Here is a 15,701-nt window from a genome sequence, read left to right on the forward strand (position 1 = left end):
CTGAATCATCACTTGTATCCTATGATGATAGATTTCCAGATGCCTATCCTCCATCCTTCGAGTACAAGTGACCACTGAATGTTTTGATTAGTATGATGCGATTTATATGCTATGTCCTCCCCACCCAAAGAACCACTCACTCCAGCATCATCAAAATGCCAAACTGGGGAATATCTTTTGAAGGAATGATGTTTCATTCTTGTATTTGGAGGTCAGTGCGCACTGAAGCTCTTCTGGTGGCACGTTTTGGCCTGAAACCTTACTAAGAAATATGATGCTGTTTTTTGTCACGTGTTTTTAGTATTTTAGCTTTTAGTTCTGTACCGTCTACAAGATAGCTGACAGTTTTATTGTGTGATGCTGTGCAGATTCACAGTCAGTTTGCTGGGCTTTCAAGCACTCGTCTACATTATGTGAGAATCCAAACAGATGAATGGAGCAGTTCTGAAACTAAATCAATATAACAACCTGAAAGATACTAAATTATTGCATAAAGTTAAACCATTACACAAACAGGTAGTTATGTTATCCAGCGTTATAAGCTATTGATTATAGCCACATAAGACAATGACTGATACTCTGATACATGTAAAGGTATTACATGGGAGTATTTATTGATATTGAAACTGAGGAAGTCAAGCAACCTCGCTTGCCAGGTGTGTGTGTGACTATGTTATGATGTGTGTATCTCATCATCAAATATGTGTGTTGGCCAATCCAATGGGCGTCTGTGCAGCACATGGTTGTCCAGTGCACGGTCTCTGCTCCCTCCTCATTAGCCTCACACAATGCAACCATTCCCGTCTCCTCACCTCCTACACTAGCTCTCCTTTGCCTCGCACCTTCCACTTAGAGTGCACACAAGGGGAAGAGCGAGCCTTTTGTTTTTTGTGACTAACCTGCGCCCCGTTCCAGCCCTCCTCCTCTTCTCTCCTTCTCCTCTCCACTGACTAAATCACTTTTCCGGCTTAATGCTGCTGAAAACCATATGGTGTGTGACATCATCAGGGCAGGAAGCAGGGAGAAGGGAATGATAGAGCAGCAGAGAGATTGGCTTGCCAGGTCTCTGTGAAGTGATGTCAGCAGAAAAGCACTCTGGGAGGCCCATTGGGGGGTGGAAGCAGAGCAGGTTGGTTTTTATTTTTTTATATATATCTTCAAATCCCACCTGGATAATCAGAGCGGGGAAAGAGAGACAGCTACACCTTGATGGGAATCTTGATGTAATTTGTGAACATGTCAGGTCATGGACTGTTGACCTCGTAAGCCTGCTACACATTTCTTTGTGCAGGCGCAGGTGCGCTTTCAGTCCCAAAAGTCTCAAGAGAATCTTAATCCAAGGGATTGCAGATAATTATAAGCACAGTTTAGGTCATATTAAGATGTCTTGGTCTCATCTTGAGATGCTAAAAACCTCTGCAGATCATCTTCCTCCTAGTTGCTGGAAGCTCCAATCTGCTCACCAGGCTTTAAGTCTGTCATTCTCCCTCCCACCCCTTTTGTTCTCTGGGTGAACTCACAGGCTTTGTTGTGAGATCCTGGTCTCCATACCATCACCACCGACCCATCCAGCTCTCTATCAGCACATACACAGATACACATAAACACTCACATAGTCAGCATCTCTTTCACACACAAACGCACATGTACTGAAATACCCTTTTCCATCTGATTAATGGCAGAAGTGGGGAGTGTGGCAGGCAAGTAGGAAGGAGGAGAGGAGAAGAGGAGAAGAGGAGAGGAGAAGAGGATAGGAGAGGAGAGGAGGGGTTGATGCAGCTGTGGTTTTGGAGTCGGTCTCTGAACCCCCTTGCTGCCCCCTCTCCATCTCCTCTCTGGCTCCTCCAGGGACGTAGGCCTTGGCCAAGCCCCAGAAACCAGGGAGTCAGGACCAGGCTAAGAGGGAGAAAAGGGGGAACAACAGTGAGAAGGAAAGATATTACAAAAGAAAGAGAAAAACAGAGCTGGCCTAAAATGCAATTATTGTAGGGCAGAACCTGTATAAACAGTAGACCATAAGATGTGTTTTTCAGAGGTTTTTAAAATGGCTCAAAGTATATTTCTTAAAACATTTGAACCTTTCTTTTGAGTATGTGGTGATATTGTTGCCATTTGGTTGTTTTGTTACATCAAAATCAGCACTTAATTTTCTCATAAATTAAGTGAAGATGATAGAATTTATCTGTTTTTTTGCCTTTCAATCAGTCAGGGTGGTAAATATTCAGAAAGAAAAACAGATCTTTTTTTTTTCATCAGACAATCCAGGCTGCCATTTCAAAACATATTTCTATTGTCTCTTGATAGATTTGTCATAGTAATCAGATTTGAAAATGCTTTTTGTTCAGAGAGCCTCATACTTTTGTTGTTTGATGTTAGACAGCCTCTTAGCGTTTATCCAGCATTACTTCATGTTGCTTCTCTTCTCTGTAGTCAGCAGAGTGCTGGAGACTTACAGTTTGACTTACAGTTTTTGCCAATGTGTAGTTGATTGCACAATATTTTAGCAGTATTTTTCCCCCTTCAAACTCCAATAGCAGCTGGTTGCTCCTGCATTCCCCAAGGATTAGAATACTGTCAAATGTACTAAAATGTTCACTGAGTACAGAATGATAGTTTTTGGCACCAAATATACAGTAAATTATCTATAGATTTGGGCAAGTGTTGTGGATATGGATGGGAGACAAATCAATGTAAAAAGAAGACTTTATTGGTTGGATAGAACACCATTCTTCCAAAGATATTCCTTTATTTGCTGCTTTGACAATGAAAGTTAAGTGTGACATCAGTCTAAAATCTCTCAAAGGTGTTCAGTTGGGTTCAGATTAGGTGACTGACTATTAAACAAGGCTTTTAAATCTGACTAATCCAAGAACTCAGTGACTCCTCCTGCTCTGTGGCAGCAGGGTTTGTCATCCAGGAGGAGACAGAAAATTTATCATTGTAGGATGAGGATGGTCACTGAAAAAAAGCTATTTGCAGTGACCTTTCCCTCTGAGGGGACACATGGATATAAACATAGCCAGTGGGCATTCAAAGGAACAAGTTTTGTTTTTAATTTACCTTCCAAATGTACAGATGACAATAAGCGTTCAAGCCAAAGATTACAAAGAATGTGTGAGCAACACTTTAAACTCTTTCAACCTCCTCCTACTACTTGCAAATTGTGGCAGTATTTGAATTAATCCCCAGAAAATATGAATATATGGAATATACGTATGGAAAATAAAGTGTTTTTAATGTGTGATTGGTATGTGTGACCAGCTTTAGTAACATTATTTACCATCCATCGAGGACATAAAGGCATGTGCATAAAGAAATGGAATGCTCATGGACAAACACTTTGTCTCCATTCTTGACTGGCTTGTTTTTGTTTTAGTAACCTTGTCCAAAGCACTTGTAATAAATTTTGCATTAATAAGCAAATGAGTGGAAACTTTTCAGAGACCATCTTCTTCACCAGAGAAGATGGTGTGATTTGTCATGGTTGAGGCAGGCATCTGCAGGGAGCTCATCCTTTTAATTTGAGATAAGCTTATCAGCGTCACGCTAAGTATTATGCATTAACCTATGACTTTCCTGGCAACCAGACTCAATATACAGGACATTTGGGTCCCGCTTGTGCGTGATTAAACCCAAAGTATAATCTGCTCGAACCTACTGCCCTTCAGTCCTGGGTTAGTGTGTATTTCAGGCTTAGTCCTTGTCTCCTCTCCCCCACTACTCACTATTTTATGGGTTGTGTGCTGCGGTGCACTGACCTCCCTCTCACCCCGGTGCCACCCAGCCAGTGCAGGATTCAGGCGCATACGGCCCCTGCCAAAACCCCAATGCGCCACATCTGCAATCCATAAACGCCAGCCATTCTCACTCTCCTACTCCCTCGCCCACACTGCCTCAGACTCTCACACTCCTCCATTTCACTCTCGCCTTCTCACCCACCAGTATTTTTAATTTCCTAATTCTATGCATCCCCCTTTTTTACATTCCTTTGACTGCTTCCTGCCTCTACTTCTGCTGAACATCAGCTTGCTCTTCCCTTATCTCTCCCTCCCTCCCTGCCCCTTTTCTCTCCTTCCGTTTCTTTATCCACATCCAACGGAAAAATCTCTCACCCATTATATCTTCAGGGAGAGCCAACTGAGTGTGGTGGCAGTGAACTGGGAACCACAGCACATTCCTCATCCAAACAGCACTAAGTCACCAGCATTCACATTCTCTGTGTGCAAAACACACTCTTCATTTATGGGCTGGAATCAGTCTTACCACGTTGCTGTTGGTCCCCAAGCAGCTAAATGTTTATCTGTTTCAAATTGATAGTGTCAGGAAAAACATGCAGAGTGCACATCCGAATTCAGTTCCTTTTTTGTATGTGTTATTGTAAGAGCGTTCTCCATCATTTGGGCACCGAAAGCTCCCTCCCCTCACCATGAACTAGCGGCCAGCAATGCACACCCCTCCACTCTGTCTTAACAAGATGTGTTCAACACATCAAAGTTACTGTACCTTTGCTATAATATGTTTTAGACAAATAGAAAGGTAAGAAATAAATTGAGTGTTACCACAAAACTATCCAGAACTGCCAGATTGCCCCCCATGGGCAATAGAGACATTCATCCATCTCAATTCTATTATCTTTTTTTCGTCCACATTTTCCACTGTAATCAAATAAATTTTAAAAAAAGCACAGAGTGAACTTTAGATCCCCTGCTTTTTCTTGGATCATATTCTCCTCTCCATCCCAAAGTCTTCACCTTCTGGTTTCCCAGACATATTGGCATGCCTCTGTGGTGCAGTCCCAACTCAGTCCAGTGATGAATCATGTTGCTGCAGGCATGCAAGGGCTCAGTTTTTATGATAAATATTGCAAGTCATAAATCAATGTTTTTCTAAGCAATAAAGTATGGGGCAGAAAAGGACGCAAAACTGTGGAGCATTTCAGCTTGAGTTTCAAAACAACAGAGAGGTCATGATCTGAGTGTGTTGACTGGATTGGAGCGAGAGGTTATAGGTCAGACCAAGACCACCATGGAGAATGAAAGACCTGTGCGTGTATATGACTGCTGATATGAGGCAAAGCATTATCAGTACTTATATTTTTAGATCTTCAAATGATGTTTGGCACCTCATTTGTTTGGGAAATGTGGTGTATAGAAGCTGTTGCTTGGAAAATAATCATATTAACAGTTTTATTTGCCCTATTGCCTGCACAATGATGTAATATTGGCACTGCCATGTATTTTGAAAGAACTTAAACAGATTATTGTTCCATTTTGTGCTGTTGTCGTTTCCTACATTAAACTCGTTCTGAGGCTGCTGATTTATTACTTCTCGATAGCCTCTTTTTTCGCTAAAGTTCACTGAGGCATGTTTGCGATAAAAGATAAATAAATACATCTGACAGCTGCTATTTATCCCAATCTGAAAAGTAATTCATTGAGAAACTGCAGGCAAAGATTTTTGCTTTAAGTACAACTTGGGAGTTCTTCTTCCATGATTACAGTTCCTCAAATATCACATCATCTATATAATTATTTTGTCCCGTTCTTACATTTTAATGTGGCTGCAGGCATTTAGCCACACATGCATGACTTCAAAGAACTGCCAGTGTAATGAGCATGTTACATGACTGAATGTTCACATTTTTACAAGTTGTTGTGGTAACAGTCCTAGGATTTGTTTAATCTTTTAAGTGCTAAACACACCGCTATTTGTTCAGTGGTATTATTAGTCCATGTTTTTCTTTTTTTTTTTACCCTTTTCAATGAGGAAGTATTGTTAATAGTTATTGGTGACTGCCATCTAGTGGTGAAAACAAACTCAGCAACAACTAAAGGCTTCAAAGCAAAACAGGATGTGGAACAGGAAATAAGCAGGAGATTATTTGCATCAAAATTGCTTTATTAAATACATATTACACTTTTCTAGTGTCATGAAAACATTTTGATGTTAACACAAAATCTGTTTCTCTTGCATCGTTGTCCATCCCCCCGAACTATTCCATGTCAATGTCATCCATGTTCACAGTAACCTCTCTCTTGAACCAAGGCAAAGGTAAAGGCACATATGGATCATATGTCCAGCGAGGATACACCCTCTTGTACAAATTCATCATGACCGTGTCTTGAGAGCGCAGCTGATTATCAAAAACACACTTCATGTGACCGTGTGTTCCTGAAAGTTTGAAAGAATGCAGTGAGAACTCACAGGAGAAAAGAGACATGCCTGAAGAAAAAGCTGCAGACAGCGAGTTAGTAACTTTCTCACCTAAAGCCTCCTTGATGTGGCCTCTCCGACCCCACTTTGTCCGCAGCTCCACTGGTTTGAACCACATGATGTCGTCTGTTACAGAAAGAAACAAAAGAAGCATTAAAGATGTCCCACATTATAGTGCTAAATAAAGTATGAGGACATGCTCTCACCCCTATTAAAGAACATGTAACGGACAACTGCCGAGCGCCTGTTAATTTTGAATGGGTGTCCGCTCAGTACTATCCTCTTCAGCACAACACGCCGAGGGTCGCAACTCAGCAGATTGCCAGTGGCCACAAGGTCCTGGATGCCTACAAAGACATAATTAGACACAACACAAGCTTGAATGCTCGTGCTAAACTTGCTTAAGAGGATAATCAAATCAAATAAAACCTGACAGCAGAACAGACGGTCAAAATCGAATTACATGAAAGAAAAAAACAGAACTTGTTATCTCACCGTCATTTCTTTGCTTGAATAGCAGGACTCCTGCAGGGGGGAAGGTGATTGGAGCATATACTGACACCACGGTGGGGGAATCTTGCTGGAGGAAGCGCTCCATCTTATGCTTGTCAGCTAGAGAATGACAAGCATAAGAGACAAATGCTCAATAATGCTTTTTCTATTGTATGAACAGGGAATACTTCTTTTTACTGGAAGATTTTTTCCAATAGAAGTAACTCAGAATGTGGTTGAATAAAAATTGACTTTACATCAAGACTCATGCTATAAACCACAAAGTGAAACAGAATTTGAATAAAAATCTCTGTTTCAGTGCTGTTATCGCATCATTTCCATTTAAAGCTTTCAATGCAACAAGCTACGGTGCAGCAGGGTAATTCATAGCTCTCAATTATTGTGCTGAATTTATTAGGCTGATTTTAAAAAGTAGTTTGATTTAGATGAAATCACAGTTGAAATTGGGTGTGCTTAGATATGAAATTGCTTGATTAACAGATGTTCTACCTGCTGTGTGCTGAGAGAATATTGGGCAGGCCCGGAATCTTCGAAATCCACAGTGGAACACGAGCTCCTCTTTAGATTTGATTGGCTCTGTGTTGCTGGGGTGTCTTCGCACCAAGACATGCATCACTGACATCTGCTCACAAATGAAAAATAATGAGCCCGGAGACATTTGCAATGACATTGCCATGCAGTCTGCTTTACTGTGCCTCAAATGGAGGCTTCTGGATGGCAATACCTTCTGCTCGTGAGGCAAGAGGGACACCAACACCAGAGGTTTGCCAGACTGGACGCTCTCCATCACAGAGAAAGGCACATCATTAATGTGCAGCGTGACATACCAGCCATCCTGAAACAGCAGTGTCAGAGAAACAACAATTCAAATATCTTAGCAAGTGTGCACCAACAGATAACGATAGTTACTGTTCTTTTACCATGGCTCCTTCCTCTTCTGCTGCAGCCTCTGCAAGGATGCGGTGCCGAGTGCGTTCAAAGCTCTGGAACTGGAAGATCCGCGAATAGTCGAGAGGCAAGTTCTCCATGGGATCCCAGGGTGAGGAGCGGAAACTTTTAAGGCCCCTGTAGCGTTGAAACCTGAAAGTAAAGGACAGAAACATATTATCCATTTTCAACCGCTGTTAAACTTAACGAATTATTTGTTGTTAGTAATAATATTTTGTTATCCTATTTGAAAACTAATTCTCATCCGACAAAAAGAACCACTGACCTGACTCTGGCAGGAGTGTCAAGGGGTGTGTCCACCTCATCAGGAAATATCTCATGGGCTCGTGCCTCCCGGTAGCGTTTAAGGCCTTCTTCTTCTGCTGCTTCATCCATGTGTTCATCATACCGCTGATCTGCACCACCTCTCTCTGTGGAGCACACTTCTTCTTCCTCCTCTTCCTCTTCATCCACGTCTGAAGCACAGCATGATCCAGGCTCCTGTTCAGGAAGGATATGGTACACATCTGATTTAAAAAGGAATACAAGTGGCTATCTGACAGTAAGCATACATTTCTAGATCACTGTACTGTTTTACATTTTTGTGACCATAAAAAAAAACAATAATAATTTGTTTAAAAAAAAAAGCATCTCCAGACAGTACTTCCAAAGTCTCCAGCAGCCTTCATTCTTTGTGTATTTTTCCAGGAAAATGGGTGCAACAATTTATTGAAACAAAAAGAGAAAATAAAAAAGCAGAAATAGAGTTTGTACAATTCTAACAAGCTTAAAAGTTAAGATTTAGTACCAGCCGGAATCCTCTTAGACATCTTTCTGTCGTTTCTTTAACTAGTCTTCAGGAACAGTTCTCCAGGCTTCTTTAAGGATATTCCAAAGCTCTTCTTTGGATGCCGGCTGCGTTTCGTTCCGTTCTCTGTGAAGATGATCCCACACTGCTTCAATAACGTTGAGGTCCAGCCTCAGACCTGTTGCCACCGATTTCTAGTCCAGTTCTTGTGTTATTTGGCATACCTCAGCCTTTTCTCCTCGTTTCCTTTCTTTAAGAATGGCTCTTGCCAACCACCGTTCCATGGGGACCGTTTCTGACGAGGCTTCAGTGAACAGTGGATTGATCTGAACGCCCAGATGGATTTCTCAGGTCCTGTGTCTGAGCTTTGATGCATTCTTTCCTATTTTTAAGGACATCTTTCGAATACATCTTTGGATTCTTTTGTCCTCCACTAGTTCAATTTTCCTCTTTTTTTTTCTTCATTATTACGATGAAAGGCCACAAGGGGAAAAAAACTTAAGTTTCGGATATCATTTAGTTCGCCGTAATTGCATGTAGCCTCAGACAGTTACTGCTTAATTTGTCTCAGTTTTTCAGACATTGTCTGACATTCATTTTTCAGCACAGAAGTGCATCCATCTCAAAGTGTACAAGCTTTCAGTCCATCATCTTCAGCAAATCAGGTACGAGTCTCTTACTTTGCTTTGTAAAACTGTTGCTGCACTCCACTGCTACTTTCTAAATTTCAGCCTCATTATTTAACAAACATATGTTGTGACTGCAGGTACAGTCAGTCAGATTCTGTAGTAGTTGTATTATCATTAAACATAACCAACACCACAATAGAGACAAGAAAAATAAACTGTGGACAGTGAATAGGCGCTGCATCTGTATTGGTAAATGTGATAAGGAGCTTAAAAGAATTGATTGCATAAATATACATGTAGTACTTTGGAATACAGACAAAATAGGACATCCTTGTCCATCCCAACATATAGATATTCAGCTTCCACTTACAATACATTTGTACAAGGAAACAAGTCATCAAAGAAGGCCTGCTTCCTACCAGTCACCCTACTGATAAATTACAGAAGAAGCCAGACACATGAGCGGAAAGCCCTCAGCATGGGGCCGATTCACAACCTCTCTAACATCCTCACCACAACAATAATAATAATAATCATTATCATTTGAACTACCCCTTCACCTATTGTTACCCTCTACGAAATACGTATTCCAGTGTGCTAACTTCGACATCAATGGCATGCTAATAACAATTAGAGATCGTAATGAATCCGTTGCATAAGGAGAGTTTCCCTAACTTCTTTTCAAGCAGAGCTGGAAATAAATAAATGGTCGACCCCTCCCTTCGTCCAGACGGGAAGTTCTGTTCACAAGGCAGGAAGACAAGAGGCTTCTCTCGGGACTCCTGCTCCAAACACTATTGTTGCGGTGTGGTAAGCAGCCTGGCACTACAGGCCAGAGACAGACACTGAGAAAACAAACAGTGCCTCTCAGCAGCGAGGTGCACTGACTGAGGGTCACGTATGCACCACTCCAGCTCCGGTAGCGCAGATGCTCCATGGACTCAGATTACTGCCGTCGTCGTTTCTCTATAGGATTAGACTGTCAAACATCAGCCTCACCGTTGCTATAACAACAAGGTGAAGCTGGACAAACTTAACCTGGAGGTCCATTAAGGCTGTCCTTGCGGCAAGTTAAAGAAAATTTCATTCAAATAATATCAAAAAAGCTTGTTATTATGATATCATAAGAACCAAAATCACTGTTTCGGTTTTTTTCTTTTGACAATAATCAGTTTGAAAATGATCATTTGGAAATTTAGTCCTTTTCATCATTTTTTTAGTGCCTCATGCTGTAAATGTGTACCTGAGAGTTATTCTCATCGTCTCCCTCCATAGCGTCATCCATCATGTCATCATCATCATCACTGCTTTCTTCATCTATGTCACCATTCTCCTCCTCCTCCTCATCTTCATCAACGATCCACGTGGCCTGGTACGCCGACGTTCCCTTGGGGACCTTCATCACGCGTTTGTTCTTCCTGGCCTCTAAACAGCAAAGAGAAACATGAAAGACGCATTTACAGGCTTGCGTTTATTTTTGGAGCGTTAAATCCCGTGACACCAGCTCTCTCAGGTATGTGAAGGTACATAAAACAATGCTAAGTCGGGCTTCATTTAGCTGAGGAAGGTTTTTTTTGTTTTGTTTACTAGACTTGTTGTGTTTATCCATCAAGTCTATTTAGATTTAAAGGAAGTCATATCAAGGCATCGCAGCATGTATGGGCCCTTGGGGGCCTGCTAAGGAGACATGTCAATTGATAAAATGTTTAATCTCATCAAATGAGCCGTCACTCCTAACACAAGCAAGGCCTAATTTATGTTCCCCATGTCTTCATCTTACCCATCACTGCATCATCTTACAGTTGCATTCTGCTTAGTGCAATGCTCTCATCTCCTACCGCGGTGCTCACATCTAATGTTTATATTGTAATAGTTGAATTCCAGACAGTGAAACAAATGTGAAACTATGACTACAAAAACAACTTCTAAGGTAACATGTTAACCTGCAGTCCCCATTCAGGGATTTTGTGATTTTTGTTCTGCTCTGATATAATCCAAAATTTTACAACCACAGCATCATCATCACACAAAATCACCATCCAACTCATTTAAAAACAGCAGCTGAACGATTTTAAGCCTTAATGACATGTTTGTTGGTCACACAGAGAGATAAAGTGTCACAAAGACTGGTGTGAGAAAATGGACATGTGGCATGAAACTGTGCAAAGAGGAGACTACAGAGTCCTATAATATTCCAATATATGCAGATTCTGTTGCTGCACCTTCAGCTTCCAGCAGTTCCGATTCTGTCGGCCAAGTCTGCTCTCCGTCCATGGGGTCCACTTCAGCTTCTGCCTGCAGACTCTCCCTGCAGGAGGGGTCTGCTTTCATGAGCACCCGCACTGGAGCCTCATTTTCATGGCCTGCCTATGGGACACAAAGATTACTTTGAAAGGAGAAACTATAACACTAACTGCATGAACCACATCTAAAGCTAAAAGTCTAAAACTTTTTTATCCAACAGTAAATGTTCAAACTGATGGATTACCTGGTTAAAACCAGCTTAAGAATTTTTTCTTTTTTACCAAATTTGAATAAATCTCCACAACACTTCGTAGTATCCGTCCGTTTTGTTTGATATGCAGCTCAATTATATTTTCTAGATAAAAAAAACTCAACTTTTTAACACGAAATAGCAAAAAAGCTCACTTGTGTAACTCCAGTCACTTCTCGTTTAACTACGCTCTGTTATTTTTTATCATCAGGTTTCAGAATTGACAGAACACTTCATAAACACGTTTTATTTCTAGGAAACATTTTTTTTTTCCCAAGCTTAACTGATGAACTGTTAATATATAGATAATTACAGAAATAAATTGTTTTTAAGGGAAAAGGTCACAAACTAAAACATGTTCTTTATGTCAAATGGAAACCAAGACACTCAACAAATTATCCCTCAATGTTGACCATTTCCTTTAAAAGAATGACCTTTTGTTATTTCTGTAAACTGTTTATGAGTAATGCAAGAAAATTGGAAATAACACGAACGTGTTGCATTGCTTATCGATTTAAGTTAACATCATAGCATATAAGCGTCATTACCGATGAACTGCCCACACGTCTTGTCTCTGCTAATGTTTTAACTAGTCAATGCTCCCCCTTCATAGTGAAATGGGTAGTAATTAATTAACTAAGACCAATTAGATGATTCCTGCCTTTGAAATGCTGCTTTTGCCTGCTGCTGTTGATCTTGACTGGTGTTTTAAGTTTTTGGATGAGTCAGTAAACTAGTTTTTAACCAAGTGAAACATAAAAATGTAACCACACCGTCTCTAAGTCTGACTAAATGGTCACAATTTGTGGTTGCAGTCGAGAGCCTTTTATAAGCAGGAACTCCCAGTCCAAAGAACACCTACCTGCATCTCAACATCTCCTTTGCCAGCCTTTGTGGGTCTCGTTGCTAAGTTGAGGGGAAGAGGGTCTAATGGAGCATCAATCTGACTAAGCTGAAAGTCTCCATGTCCACTGATGTGCACCAATCTGTCAACCCGCAGAGGATGGCCACGGACGTACCCGGAAACACAAAGGGTGCCCATGCCGGTAGGCCCGCTGCCTGTCCCCTCAGCTGGGCTGTTGGGTGTAAAAGTCACATGCTGTGCTAAAAGGTGGGAACGTCTGGAACGGAAACCCAGCTTTCTCCGTCTCTGAGAGCCCAAGTGTCTGAGAAGAAGAGTGGCATCTTGTTCAGAGTCCAGAGAGAAAAGACGGGCATCGGGGAAACGGACCTCCATGATTTTAGACAAAGTTCTTCTGGATTCAACCCTCTTCTTCACAGGAATGTCAGACACACCCTGACACACCAGCGCTGCAAGGGAGGAATTTGGGAGGTGAAGAATTAGAAAATGTACATCGTTGAACAAAAATCTGTGTTAGTGGAGGAGTCTGAAAGTATTGTGTTCACAGAAATACTCACCATAGCTGGGGAGACCCTGGGCAAAGAGGCAGGAGAGACAATGGTCTCCGTAGCTGTCCCAAGCTTCAGTGGAGTCCAGCACAAACACAAGGCTGTCTGCAATCTTTGCAACATCCAGCAGGGAGTGCATGTCAGCTGTCCAAAAGAAACAATTATGGAAGCTTCAGAACGGGTAAAGAATGCATCATAATGAATCATAACACCAGCAGAACAAAAAACTAAAGTTTGTATACAGAGAGGCGTGTAAATCATTAAATCAAATTACAATATAAATTGTAAGATTTTACTAGAAAATGTAAACACAAACATTAAATCCAATGTTATTCCATCCACTGAACATAGTGAGACAGACTCTGAAAACTTCATTCATATTTCCAGGTTTACCATTTCATTTCCTTGACCCCCCATTTTAACATTAGTTCCACATCCCTCAAAAACTTACCAGTGCTCTGGGTCAGAAAGATGAACCTTTGTTTAAACCGAGGCAGAATCAGCCCAAAACTGTCACTGACACCTGTGATGCACCGCTCCTGTTGTACAACCCCTCCAGCACCCTCTCCACGCAGCAGTTTGGTAATGACACCAGCATCCACTCCAGCATGTAGGGACACAACAGCAACCAAATGAGGAGGACCATCCCTGCTGCCTAGACGCCGCTTTTCTGTCAGGACCTACAACAGCAAAACACGTGAGCATTCTGCAACATTAATCAAGAAATTTAAGGGTTACTTTTGCTCAAGAGATTTAGAAAATTACCATGTCTTTCTTATTTCTGCGTAGCTGGTTAGCTTTGTGCCTTCTGTCCATCTTCTTTATCTCCTTCCTCTGTTTTTTGGTAAGGGCGGTCACCGACACTCTACCTGTTAGAGTTCAACACCAAGAGGGAATAATGTAGGATGTTGTTGTGCAAGATCCCCACAGGAAGGGGTAAATATTTACAGCGTAGTTTATATTATACATATATTTTATACTGAGAGGCACACAGCTGATTTGAGCATTTCATTTCAAGTGTTTGCACTGCATAAAACAGAAAAATTCAAATAGAGTCATGCTGCTTAGAAATGAGCTTCCAGTTCAAATATATTGTTACGTTCCCATTTTTATTCGGCATCATGTACCACTCCGCAGCAGCGTGCTAAAGTACGCAAAATGACAACAAACTCTGCGTTTGAGCAGTTGTTGGACTACAACACATCCTTGTGGTTAAATGTACGATGCGAGTTTAAACTGCCAATATTTGTGTGCAGCCTGCGATTAAAAAAAATGGCAGTTATGATCGACGGCTATAACTGAGCGCAATTCAAGATTAATTCAGAAGAATTCGAGGCCATGTCCTGTTATGTTGTCACTATGACAGATTTTATTACAGCTTCTCAAATGTCTTTCAGGCATTTAAACAAATGCAGAGTATCAAGTATAAACAACTCCATATCAAATTACATACAATGTTTTTCTATAAATAAACAAGTAACAAACACTGTAATGAGGAACTTTTATGTAACTATGTCATACTTACACAAGTTACTAAGCTTGAGATATATTGGGCATTAGATCAGAGTCTACAGATAGTTATATCACTGTAGACTAAGTCTGAACACTTGGATATAATTCGCCCTTATTACAGATGTCTCTGTACATCTTTAGTGGAATCTCGATTATAATGTCAAATAGATTTGGTGGATTTGCCACTTTTGCTGGTGTTTGTTGTCATCAGGAACACTCTTATTAGGCTGACCATGCTTAGATATTCAGTGTGTACCTACATTTTCAAAAATGTTGAAACGTTACTTTAAAGAATAACATGGTCAAACAGCTGAACAAGCTACAATAATACGGTCGTGAGAAATGGCATTTCAATGGACAATGGTGCCATTTTAATGCATGTTTTCCCTAAAACGTGTTTGTGGGTTTAAAAAAAACTGGTCATTTCCTAACAATGATCTCGCTCACTCTAACTTTATCTTGTAAGTCGCCCCCACCCCCTATCTGCAGTTTTAAATGGCTGCAGATGAAGTGGAGAACGCTGACGAATTAGAACAAACGCCACGCGAGATTCAACACGAGATGACAATTTAAAAAAAAAAAAATGTACATAAATAAAAAAAGAGGGTTTTTAAAAGAAAAAAAAGACTTGATTGTGAGTAACATAATTTCCACCTATTTTAAAGCTTAAACGAGCGCAGACACGTGTGTTCCCAGAGGGAACAGCCACAAGCTACACAACGATGAGTAACACTTCGTAACTGAACGCAACTTACCTTTGTTTTCTCTTTCAATTTCACCTTTTGTCCGATGTTTACCATGTTTGTGTCCTTTATTTTTTTGTTTGTATGAGCCTGATCTGTGGCCCTGTTGTTTTTCCACATTTGCAGCCATTTTCACCATGTGGAAATGTCAGCTAATCTAGTTCCGCAATGTCGATGACGTCATAAAAGAGGCGTGTCTTCTGGTCTACCGGAAGTTTTTATCCCTTCCCAATAAGAGTCTGGTTTATGAGCGTTAAATGTCTTTTACGCTTTAGATACAAAACAGTTCAAGTTTGGCACAAGTAAAATGAGGCTGTAGCTTATTTTATGTATGAGGTACGATGCATTACATGAGTTGCAAAACATATGAGGGGTCCACGCTTTAGAAGGGTACACCGACAGTAGAGATTCCCTTAATAAAAGATAAAAGAATGATAACAATACTTTGAAAT

The 15,701-nt window shown here is 40.9% G+C and overlaps 1 protein-coding gene across 1 annotated transcript; it reads right to left on the reverse strand.

Moving 5' to 3' along the window:
* Positions 1-5,917: 5,917 nt before the first annotated feature.
* Positions 5,918-15,417, reverse strand: tsr1 (TSR1 ribosome maturation factor). The gene is made up of 15 exons (XM_072392242.1): positions 15,262-15,417; positions 13,760-13,863; positions 13,446-13,674; positions 13,004-13,138; positions 12,447-12,895; positions 11,313-11,457; positions 10,334-10,515; positions 7,940-8,154; positions 7,647-7,806; positions 7,451-7,561; positions 7,216-7,348; positions 6,709-6,825; positions 6,420-6,560; positions 6,265-6,339; positions 5,918-6,171 (listed from the first exon to the last, which is right to left on the reverse strand). The coding sequence occupies exons 1-15, from the start codon at positions 15,386-15,388 to the stop codon at positions 5,993-5,995; spliced, it is 2,502 nt and encodes an 833-aa protein (XP_072248343.1). The 5' UTR covers positions 15,389-15,417; the 3' UTR covers positions 5,918-5,992.
* Positions 15,418-15,701: the final 284 nt, after the last annotated feature.

This window comes from Leuresthes tenuis, unplaced genomic scaffold (genome assembly GCF_036924035.1).
Source record: "Leuresthes tenuis unplaced genomic scaffold, fLeuTen1.0.hap1 SCAF_9, whole genome shotgun sequence".
In the NCBI taxonomy this organism is placed as follows: Eukaryota; Metazoa; Chordata; class Actinopteri; order Atheriniformes; family Atherinopsidae; genus Leuresthes; species Leuresthes tenuis.

What these genes read in the sequence shown, in the direction of transcription:
- tsr1 (XM_072392242.1), bottom strand. Translation starts at nt 15,388, where the DNA reads ATGGTGAAAATGGCTGCAAATGTGGAAAAACAACAGGGCCACAGATCA. An exon ending in CCAGGGTCTCCCCAGCTATG is followed by an intron (nt 12,896 to 13,003) that starts GTGAGTATTTCT and finishes CCTCCCTTGCAG; the next exon opens with CGCTGGTGTGTCAGGGTGTG. An exon ending in ATTCAAGCAAAGAAATGACG is followed by an intron (nt 6,561 to 6,708) that starts GTGAGATAACAA and finishes ATGTCTTTGTAG; the next exon opens with GCATCCAGGACCTTGTGGCC.